Source organism: Rosa rugosa, chromosome 1 (assembly GCF_958449725.1).
Source record: "Rosa rugosa chromosome 1, drRosRugo1.1, whole genome shotgun sequence".
In the NCBI taxonomy this organism is placed as follows: Eukaryota; Viridiplantae; Streptophyta; class Magnoliopsida; order Rosales; family Rosaceae; genus Rosa; species Rosa rugosa.
This window is the reverse complement of record NC_084820.1, coordinates 35,849,724-35,861,227: the sequence shown is the minus strand read 5'-3', so window position 1 is coordinate 35,861,227 and position 11,504 is coordinate 35,849,724. Positions and strand designations below refer to the sequence as shown.

Here is an 11,504-nt window from a genome sequence, read left to right as displayed (position 1 = left end):
TTTTTTTTTCTTATCTATTGTCTATGGTATATGCTTAGTTATGCATGCATGTTTCTTTTAAATTTACTTCCGTTACTGTACTATGCTTGGTAATCGTTCAGTAAATATCGACATGAATGTTTCTTTCAGGGAGCATTATTACACCAATGCCTTTGGTCTCAAAAGTTAAGAGTTCAATCCGGGTCTCATGGCAAGTTCTATTTTCCCCTTTTTCCCTTCGTTGTGTACTTCTGATAATCAAACTTTTAAGCTTAGTTGGGGTTTTATCTGCAACAGTAACTATTGTTTTTTGTTACAAAAAAAGTGAGTATCTTTACCACATGAGTTGTCAATTTTGGTCTCAAAACTTGCTTTTGTTCTTCCTACTTCAAAAGTTTGAAATGAGGTATCATAGGATGTGAAATAGTGCTTATGATATTGTTTGATATTGGGTTTTTTTTCCTTTTCCTTTTTTTCCCCCCTTCCAATTTTTCTACCTAATTTAGTGAAATTTGCTCAGATATGCTATTTTATATGTGGGAAGATGGTATGCCAAGCAGTAGGAATATTATATAGTGATATATAGAAACACGTACACCCGTCTACCAAACTCTCTCAAACCATTTTGCAGATAGGAAACTGTTTCTCTTTTCTTTTTTGGATTACTGTATGCTGTTGCAATTGATGTGTGATATCTGGTGTTGGAATGTACCATTTGAAGGTTGTTTATTCATTTACTCTTCAGTGGAAGGGCTATATTAAAACTGCAAACTAATGGATGCCCTGTAGACTTGCGTCTCTAAGTACTTACTCTCATTGTATGCCTTGATTTTGAAAGTCACATTTGCAGAATTTTCTACTTTTTCTTCCTCATTGGTTGTGCTTTTTGATTGTTAAAGGGTCATGTTCTGTTTCTTTAATGTATGTTTTTTGGTTTGGCGGCTATGATCTAAACACAACGTCGGGAGTTATCCTTCATCTTGAACTCTTGCTATTTTTTTTTTTTGGCAACGAGGACCGGGATTATTGTGGTAACCCGTGATTGAAAAGCTAGAGAAAAATAAGATAAGTGAAGGAGAAGGAGACTGTTAAAGTTTAGAGCTAAGAGTTTTGATGGGAATGGGATTCAGATTCCTGTGCTCTTACAGAAATTAGTCCAATTATAGACCTATAATAACTCAGCCAGCGCTTCAGGTATTTATGCAAGTAATTATGGACCACATTCATTTTTGTTTGAGGCAAATGTACTATATTTGGACACTGTTTTATGTGAATGTGACACCAAGCAAGTGAATCCAAAAAAAGGGCATTGAATATGATCGATTTTAGTATTCTATCTATTCATATTAATCGTTAAATATATTTATGATCTCTCCCTGATTGAATTTGTTATGGCATTGTCTTCCTTCCCTGATGTGCCCATTGTCATTTCTGGGTTTCAAATATTCTTTTCTTAAATATTCTGTTCGTTTGTTTTTATTCAGACGTATTTGATGCTCTTTATTTATTTATTTTTTTAAAAAATTTTCCTTCTTTTGTTTCAAACAACCAAGAGTGAGTGGAATCATGTTCAGTTTGAATGAAAACTTGATTCGAGGAGTAATCAGCCATTGGTAATATCTCTGTTTCACTTCTGTTAATATATACAATCTGTTCTTACTGTTTTCGGATATTATTATGAACCCTCAATGAAATTTGTGCATTTCAGACTCTCCCTTTTGTGTTGCATATTCCTGATCATTGGTTCCAGATCACTTTTTCCTTCGGTTTGCTCAGGTATGTTTGGCTCTCCTCCTTTCTTTTGATGGTTTTTGCATATTACATGATTATCCATTGTCATTGCTTTTTTAGTTTCTTTAATTTTTCCTCAGTACTCCGTACTTCATCTCAATTGCCTTTGTTTGGGTGTGTGCAGTTGTTCTTCTTCTACTTAAAAGGGATAGTGGGCCGAGAAGTGACCGTGGAGCTCAAGAACGACCTTGCGATTAGGGGTACTCTTCACTCTGTCAATCAGTGTGCCTCAATTCTCTCTGCTAATTTACTCTTTCTTACGTGCCAGTGTGATGTCCGTATTCTCACTTTTAGTGCCTTGCTTAAGAACACAGGGGTCATATTTGTTATTTCAATTTGACCAAGAAGAGATTGGGATATAGTGTTTAACAGTTACATTTTCTAATCCCAATATCTATGCATGCATGTTTTTTATATTTGGTTACCTCTTAGTGATTGTTCATTTCATGTGTATGATGTAAGTATTGCTGGAAGCACCACAGTTGCAGGTGATGTTTTGTTTTAGGGCCCTTTGTTTTATTTGGCTTCTTTGTGAAGAGATCATGCATGATCTTCCATGTCTTTTTTTTTCAGCTAAATTTGGTTTTGTGACTTTGATCATACTGCCACTTTTTCAGTTGAATAAAAAAGTCTACATTTTTAAAATATTTTGTACTACTGTTCTTGGAATTGCAGAATTGGGTTATTGAATCAGGAAAATTCTACAAAATGTTAACGTATGACATGCATACAATTGCCTTAAAAGTGGTAATTTGAGTCCTCAAAATAGTAATATTAGTCCTCAAAGTGGTAACATGAGTCCTTAAAGTGGTAAATTTTCTTAGTTACCACATGAGTCCTCAAAATAGTAATATTAGTCCTCAAAGTGGTAACATGAGTCCTTAAAGTGGTAAATTTTCTTAGTTTACCATATGAGTTCTCAAAATAGTAATATTAGTCCTCAAAGTGGTAACATGAGTCATTAAAGTAGTAAAAATAGTTGATGTATGAGAAATGTTAACATACCATAGCTTTACGGCCTTTACCCATTGAATCAATTGTTGCACTAGAAGGTCAAGGTACAATCCTTTTTTGTTATTTTCTTTTGGTCGTTTACCTCTTTTTTTTTTTGGCTGATTCTCTTTTGGCTTGGTTAATTATGGCTTTCATCTTTACAGATTATTATGGGCCAGGTTCCTTCATCACGCTCTCACACACCTGATGACGACCAGGTAGCTTAGCATTATACTTACTTCCTTTGTTAGATAAAAGTCTAATAATTGATAGGAACCATTTTTTCAAACAAATTTTCTGACTTAATGTGGTTTACGGTTTACCATATAGGGACCTAACCGTATTCATGTAAAAGAGGCAGAAAGGCAGAGTAGAAATAATCCCCTGGGAGAGACGAGACAATCAATGAGTTCTTCACAATCTGTTTTATCACACTCTTCCCGACCCAACGAAGACCGGGTAGATTTCCATTCATTTCATTAGAGTAAAACAATTGATGGGAAAACTTTTTAAATTGAATTTGTTCTCTTTTTTATATTAATGCAGTGTACGGTGCAGGGACACGCTCAGCTTCATGCATTGGAGGCTGAAAGGCAGCGTAGAAATAATCGTCAAAGAGAGAGACGACGATTATTGAGTTCTTCGCAACAAGAGGAAAGTTTAGCCCGAAGACGTGCCAATTATCAAAGACAACAGCAAATAGAGGCCACAAGTGTATCAAATCAAGTGGAAGCAATGGCCGGTAACTTACTGAGTGCATGTTCTGAAACACAAACATCTTCAACGTATTGTATACGTGTTTTGCACAATTTTCTTTCTACTTTCATGAACAAAAATATTATTCTATATATGTAGGTTGGAAAAATTAACAGTTTTGATAGAAATATTGTTTTTTTTTTTCAAGAAGAATTTTTTTTTTTTTGTAATACTTTAAAGAAGAATTTTAGGAACATTGAGAATTTGTCACCAAACTTCCCCAAAGAGGGAAGAATTGAAATCATAACTACTTAAAAAGAAAATTACATTAGCAAATGGTGGACTCCAACCGAGTAAATGTGTATGCATAAATGCCATATTAAAATGGAAAAGTAATGTGAGAAATTCACATCCATTAATTTCTCTCACTTTTTACAGACCAATGTTTTATCAATGTTCAAATAATTTAGTACATGAAAATCATAGGTGTTGAACAACAAAATCATGCTGATCACCAAAGTAGACCACATTTTGAAAGAGAGAATCAAAGAGCGAGATGGCGAACAAGTCAAAGCATTTGGCGGGCTTCAATGAGTTCAATACAACGTGATGAGTATTTAGCACGACGACGAGCCAATTATCATTGTCATCGCGGGCAAACATCAAATAATGAGGATAATACCCAAGTTCCAAATAGAATACGCTTAAGCCATATAAGGCAATTAGCGCGGTCAAATGGATCCCAAGTGCCTGGTAATGGAGCTAATCAAAATGATACGAACAATGGTGATCACATAGCGGTCAATGAAGGTAAGAAATGACATACATTGATGTATTTTCAGTATTGTTTCAATAATGAAACTGCAATTGTTGATGTTTGTTTTTTTTTTCCCATAATAGGAACCTCTGAAAATTCTAGAATGCGCTTGAGTCATATAAGGCAACTAGCACAGTCAAATAGGTCGCAAATGCCTAATAATGGAGTTAACCAAAATGCTACGAATAATGAAGATCACATAGTGCTCAATGAAGGTAACAAATTTAGTATATTAAATATATTGTTGATAAATATATTGTTTTAGTAACTAGCACAATTATTGACATCGATTTTTTTTTTTTTTAACAGGAACCTCTGAAAATGTCATTCCTCAAAATAGCATGACCTATAATAGCAGTGTTGTCCAAGTACGTCTTAGAGCTAGAGGTCGTAGATCTCATAATTGTGCTCGGAATTTTCATGAGAACATTGGAATCACAAAATATCATTTACCTGCACCAAAAATATGTCCACATTGTCATGCCCGCCAGTTCTATCACGAGAGCAAAGATATGTGTTGCTTGAATGGGAAAATTGTAATTCCTCCAGTTCAATCTCCTCCAGAAATGGCCGAGCTATTTTCTGCAGAAACTCCGAGAGGCGCCCATTTTAGGCAGAATATCCGTGCTTATAATCATGTATTTTCATTCACATCAATGGGCGTGCATGTCGACCAAAATTTAGCGACTGGTGGTGGCACATTCACTTTTCGTGCTCAAGGATCCATATATCATAAGATAGGAACTTTTCTACCAAATGAGGATAACAGACCAAGATTTCTACAACTGTATATATATGATACAGACCATGAAGTACAAAATCGTATGTTAGAGAATGAATCATTGCATAGAGATGTGGTTGAAACTATACAAGAAATCTTGAATCGGCATAATCCATTTGTGCAGACACTTCATCACCTAGCACAACGCGAAGATTTGGAAACTTGCAGACTCATCATTAGAGAGCAACCTGCAAACCAACGTCAGTATAGTTTGCCTACAGAGTCTTAGGTTGCTGCAGTAATAGTGGGTGCAGATGATGCAGAAAATCTCAGAGGTCGTGATATTGTAGTACAGACAAGAGAGGGTCAACTTTTAAATGTCCAAGACTGTGCGGGCTACTATGATCCTTTACAATATCCATTGCTTTTACCTTATGGCACATATGGATGGGATGTGAATAGTCGGAATAATAATGGTACAAAATTGACGTGTCGTGACTATTACGCATATATTATGCAGGTTAATAAACCATTCTTCATCCTCTTATTGTGAATAAATTAACATAATACGTTAATTGGTAAATTTTATCATTTCAGATTCGTCCACATGATGAATCAATTTTACTTCGAGGAGGCCGCCTGTTACAACAATATGTCGTCGATAATTATGTGAAAATTGAGACAAAAGCTGAGATGGATTCGCAGTAATCAAGATACCCTGCGACGTGAACTTTATAATGGACTCCAAGACTCGCTAAATGTCGGTGAAAACAATGCAGGTATGAACTTTATTATTATTATATAACTATAAACTTTTATGTTGACTTTAGTATGCTTAAAAACAGGTGTTTAACCCCACTTACAATACCAAAACAGGTAACATTGGTCGCAGAACTATTTTGCCTTCCTTATTTATCGGTAGTCCACGTGATATGCACCAGAGATACCAAGATGCAATGGCTTTGGTCCAAAAATACGGGAAGCCAAATATTTTTCTGACAATGACATGCAAGCTGAATTGGGAAGAAATAAAGGCAGAGTTATTACCAGGTCAAGTGGCACAAGATCGCCCAGATTTATGTACCCGAATTTTTCGTGCCAAATTTGAAGAGCTGAAGGAAGACGTTATCAAAAAAGGGGTCTTAGGTACTGTTGTTGCACATGTTTATGTTATCGAATTTTAAAAACGTGGTCTCCCACATGTTCATATGCTTCTCATGTTAAATGAAGATGATAAGTTGAATAACCCGGATGATTATGACAAAATTGTTCGAGCTGAAATACCAAGTCAAGATGAAGAACCAGAGTTGTACAATGCCGTATTGAGGCACATGATACATGGTCCATGTGGAGTACATAAGCATAATGCCCCATGTATGAAGCGTGGGAGTCGTAAACGAGGTTATCCTAAGCCCTTTTCAGCCAACACATTTCAAAGGAATGACTCTTATCCCATTTACCGTAGGCGAGATGTTCACCCAAATGCGGAATCTGATTTCAATCAAAGCAGACAAGTAGATAACAGTTGGGTTATTCCGTACAACCCTTGGCTACTCACAAAATATAATTGTCATATCAATGTCGAAGTCTGTTGCAGCATTAAGAGTGTTAAGTATTTGTACAAATATGTCTACAAAGGTCCAGATAGAGTAACATTTGAAGTTTGACCCAAAGCTAATGAAGATGAAATAAGGAATTTTGTTGATGCAAGATGGGTTAGTGCACCAGAGGCTTTGTGGAGAATATTCAAATTTGTAATGAATCGTATGTATCCTTCAGTGGAACGATTGCAAATTCATCTTCCAAATAGACAGAGTGTTTTCTTTAATGCCAATGAAAGGGTAACAGATGTTCTCACAAATGATAGAAACTCAATGACGATGCTCACAGAGTTTTTTACTAAGAACATGTATTATGAAGGTGCGCGCCAATACTTATATCGAGAGTTTCCTGAAAGATTCAGATGGATTGGCAAACATAAGACATGGGAGGAAAGACAAACTAACCAAAAAGTAATTGGTAGAATATATACGGTATCTCCTTCAGAAGGAGAAAAGTTCTACTTACGTGTTCTTTTGAACCATGTTAGAGGGCCTACATCATACGACGATTTAAGGACAGTAGATGGCATCTTGCAACCAACATTTAAGAAAGCGGCTGAACAACGAGGTCTGTTAGAAGACGATGATAGTATCCGACAATGTTTACATGAGGCTTCAAGCATACATATGCCTTCATCTTTAAGGAGATTGTTTGTCACTATCTTGGTTTATTGCGAGCCTCATGGGGTACAAAGTTTATGGGATGAATTTTACCAATTTATGATAGAAGATTATGCTTCTTCAAGCACTGCAGTCAGTGCACATATCACAAACAGACTTTTACGAGACTTAAACGGATTGCTGGTGCAACACAGTAAATCTGTTTGCGATTATGATTTGCCTGAAATGGCTGAAGATTATGGTCAAGATTCGTCAATGCCTAGGCTAATACAGGATGAAGTTTCAATTATCATTCCTCAAGAAGACTGCGATGCAGTTCAACACTTGAATGAGGATCAGACATTTGCATACAATGCAATAATATCTGCTATTGAGTGCAATGACAATGCCATATTTTTCATTGATGGTCCAGGAGGGACTGGAAAAACATACTTATATCGTGCACTTTTAGCAACCTTGAGAAGCAATGATCATATTGTATTGGCAACAGCAACTTCTGGAATAGCAGCAACAATAATGCCTGGTGGGAGAACGACACACTCCAGGTTTAAAATTCCACTCAATCTTGATGCATCTTCTACATGCTCTATTAGTAAACAATCTAATTTAGCAAAGTTGATACGAAGATCATCTGCGATTATTTGTGATGAGGCACCAATGATGCATAGATTTGCATTTGAAGCTCTTCATCGGACTTTTAAAGACAGAATAGGTGTTGATTTGCCATTTGGGGGCAAAGTGATTATTTTTGGGGGAGATTTCCGACAAGTTCTGCCCGTTGTCCATAAGGGTACAAGGTCTCAAATGGTCCAAGCCAGTCTGGTTAACTCTTCATTTTGGAAAGATGTGAGGATTCTTCGTTTGCGGCAAAATATGAGATCCATCAATGATCCAGAGTTCTCAGATTTTTTACTTAATGTTGGTAATGGAGAACAACCATCTGTGGTTGAAGACATGATACGATTACCGTCGTGTATGGCCATACCATGGGAGGGTGAAGAGTCAATCAACCGATTAGTTAATGAAGTTTTTCCAAATTTGGAATCTCATGTAAATGATGCAGTGTACATGGTTGAAAGGGCAATAATCACTCCAAAGAATGATGATGTTGACGTGCTTAATGAGATGATTATAAAGCAATTTCCAGGGCCTAAACGGATCCTGTACTCTTTCGACTCAATTGAGGATGACACCAGAAATATGTACCAACAAGAATTCTTAAATTCAATTTCACCTTCTGGTATGCCCCCACATCAGTTAACTATAAAAAAAGGTGCTCCCATTATGCTTTTGAGAAATATTGACCCTACGATGGGATTGTGCAATGGTACACGATTGACTTGCCGTGGATCATATAACAACCTTATTGACGCAGAGATTTTAACTGGTCAATTTGTTGGAACTAGAGTATTCTTACCAAGAATATCTCTAAATAGTGCCAAGAGTTCTGGACTCCCTTTTGAGATGACAAGAAAACAATTCCCTGTAAAGTTGAGTTTTGCACTTACTATAAATAAATCACAAGGGCAAATGATACCGAATGTTGGCATCTACCTTCCAGATCATGTATTCAGTCATGGGCAGTTATATGTCTCTTTATCACGAGGAATTTCAGAGGCTACCACCAAAGTACTAGTCAAGAAAGGCTCATTTGAAGGCGAGGAAGGGGTGTTCACAACAAATGTTGTTTATAAAGAGATTTTGCTTCCTTCAAGTTAACGTCATCCAATAATTGGAGCAAATGTGTTGCAGTAAAAGAATTATCTAACTTCATGGTATGTACTTCACTTAGTAGATCCATTTCACTTTGTAGTAAAAAACCAAACACACTATCTTATGTTTTGTTATTTTTTTTTTAATAATTTTCTGTTCTTCGTACTCTCAATTTGTAGTTTGGGCAACGACTGATGACAAATGGGTGGCTGAGATGGAGTTAATTGGAGCATGTGGACTTTACTTTATCGAACAAATATGTATATAGGCACTTTGTGGAAGTTTCTTTTTAAAAAGTACGTTTCGATTGTAAAGATTTGTATATATCGGTGCATGTTTTATGTTTGTTACTAATGGATTGCTAAAGACAAATACAATATTTTATAATATCTGTACACGAAAAATAGGAGTTAGGTAATATGCAACACAGAAATTATATTGCACTCATGAGTAACATTTCAAACATGCGTAGCAAGAGAGGAAGGACAATACGCATGCGCATCGCACGTGCAGGAAGGCTAGTCTAAAGAAAATGGTTATGTCATTGTACATGTAACTGTTAAAAACCTGTAGACACAAAGAATACTGAATGATTTATAAAAGAAGGAAGCAGATACACTGTCTCATAGTAAAAAAAAGAAAAATCCAATGAGTAAGCACCTTACAAGCACCTCTCATCATTTATTGAAAAAAAAATGAAAAACCAAAACAAAATTTCAACCTGTATTGGAGTCACTTGCTATGTCACTGTGTATGTCACTTGCCATGTCACTGTTAAAGCCATGTAGGCAGACTTGAACCTATATCGGAGCTGTACAACTCTTTCTGTTGTGACCATCACATTTTCCACACCTATCACACTTGATCACCCTGGTTTCTCGCTCCTTTTTCTGAACCTCTTCTTTCTTGGCCTTCCAGGTGGTCTTCTAGTCAAAGGCGGCTGCAATATCACCACATCTCTACCAAAATCACGCACTGGCTTCGAAATAGAGGGAAGAGGATTAATTGGGAAAGAATAAGTTTCTCGGTATTTCTCCACCTTGTACAGCTCATTGAAATACGAATAGGGAGAAGAACCATGTTGGATCACTACAAGGGCATGCGAACATGGCAAGCCGTGCAGCTACCATTCTCCACATGAACAAAAGCGAGTTTCCAAATTTACATGCTATTGTACTTCTGGCAGTGAACTTCATACACAGAGGTATCAGACCTGCTCACTCTCCAATGTCTTCCCACTTCCAAATTCTCCTTCAGCTTCTTTTCAATCACCAGGCACAACTCAAAGAACCATTCCTGCCCATCCTCCTTCCGAGCAGCAATTGACGCCATGGACTTCACTCTAATCCCATCATTAATATCAAGAATAGGAAGACTCTTCAAAGGCAACACCCAATTGTTGAAAGACTCAGCCAAGTTATTTGTCATTTCACCAAATCTTTCGCCATTAAAGTAAGCCATACACCAGTTCTCCTTGGGGAGATCCTCTAGAAATTGAGCAACCACTCCTCAAGATTTCCATGTTGAACTCATACATCTCCGGTGTACGAAAATAAGCACAACACATAAACAAGTAAGGAATCTGATCCTTGAGGTAAGAACCAGCTGGAAATTTGTTAGAAAGGTTAGACATCAAGTGTCTAAAACAAAACCCATGTGGATTATTAGGAAACACTCTAGGGAAAGCACTAACAAGCCCAACATGACGATCAGAAATGAACGTCACCCTCCTCATAGGGTGTTTTTGTCACGCCCGGATTTTTAACACAAATAAAAATCGATATATAATCACATAATTATACATGCGTGATGATTCAGCCATCAATACAAATATCTGGAAAACTTTTTCCTTTTAAACCAAGTACTAACTGATGCCCTGAACCCACAAAGTCAATATATACTTGCTACACAGAGTTATATATTACACGAGTTTACAAATTAAATTGCCACAACAAGATAATGAGTAAATGCTCCTCAAAGCTTACTACAAGCGGAAGTCTTAATAACGGTAAAGTCACAAAATTTGCTTCCTACCGTAAAGCTGCTAGCACGCTACTTCAGTTTCAGCCACGATTACCCTGACCTGCAGGATTAACCCCTACACCATTAAATAGTGCACCGGGTTGCCACACAACAAACCCGGTAAGCTTTTGCAAGCTCGTATGACTAACTCAAAACAACTCACACAAAATCACGGGATAAAACCCGCACAAAATCTCGTTTCAATCAAGAAACAAATCACGAGATAAACTCACACGTTTCAATCAAAGAAACAACTCACACAAATCATGGGATAAACCCATACAAAATCACGTTTCAATCAAGAAACAAATCACGAGATAAACTCACATGAATCACGTTTCAATCAAGAAACAAAGCACGGCGGACAGACTAGAGCTCTAACTGATCGTATCCACTAACCCGGCCAAAGGCGTGAATTCCCGATTTTTCCCACCCACAATCACATTTCGTGATCCACGATCCTCAACTCATAAGTCTTTGGATCCACGGTATAAATACCAAAACATTAAAGGAGTCGCACTGGACCCAAAATGTTACACGAATCTAAAAT

The 11,504-nt window shown here is 36.8% G+C and overlaps 2 protein-coding genes across 4 annotated transcripts; both read left to right on the top strand.

Annotated features, from left to right (window-relative positions):
* Positions 1-290: 290 nt before the first annotated feature.
* On the top strand, positions 291-3,714 carry LOC133736156 (uncharacterized). 3 transcript variants are annotated; one of them, XR_009859443.1, is made up of 6 exons: positions 291-1,592; positions 1,688-1,755; positions 1,895-1,970; positions 2,928-2,981; positions 3,094-3,222; positions 3,322-3,714. XR_009859443.1 is itself a non-coding variant. In XM_062163595.1 (3 exons), exons 1-3 carry the CDS (start codon positions 2,934-2,936, stop codon positions 3,616-3,618), a joined length of 486 nt encoding a protein of 161 aa, XP_062019579.1. In that variant the 5' UTR covers positions 2,807-2,933; the 3' UTR covers positions 3,619-3,714. The 3 variants fall into 3 exon arrangements, 1 of the variants encoding a protein (XP_062019579.1); XR_009859444.1 differs by lacking the exons at positions 291-1,592; positions 1,688-1,755; positions 1,895-1,970 and adding an exon at positions 2,801-2,828; XM_062163595.1 differs by lacking the exons at positions 291-1,592; positions 1,688-1,755; positions 1,895-1,970 and having other exon boundaries at positions 2,807-2,981; positions 3,310-3,714.
* Positions 3,715-5,755: 2,041 nt separating this feature from the next.
* Positions 5,756-8,687, top strand: LOC133726805 (uncharacterized). The gene is made up of 5 exons (XM_062154434.1): positions 5,756-5,776; positions 5,843-6,143; positions 6,228-6,371; positions 6,777-8,546; positions 8,656-8,687. Exons 1-5 carry the CDS (start codon positions 5,756-5,758, stop codon positions 8,685-8,687), a joined length of 2,268 nt encoding a protein of 755 aa, XP_062010418.1.
* Positions 8,688-11,504: the final 2,817 nt, after the last annotated feature.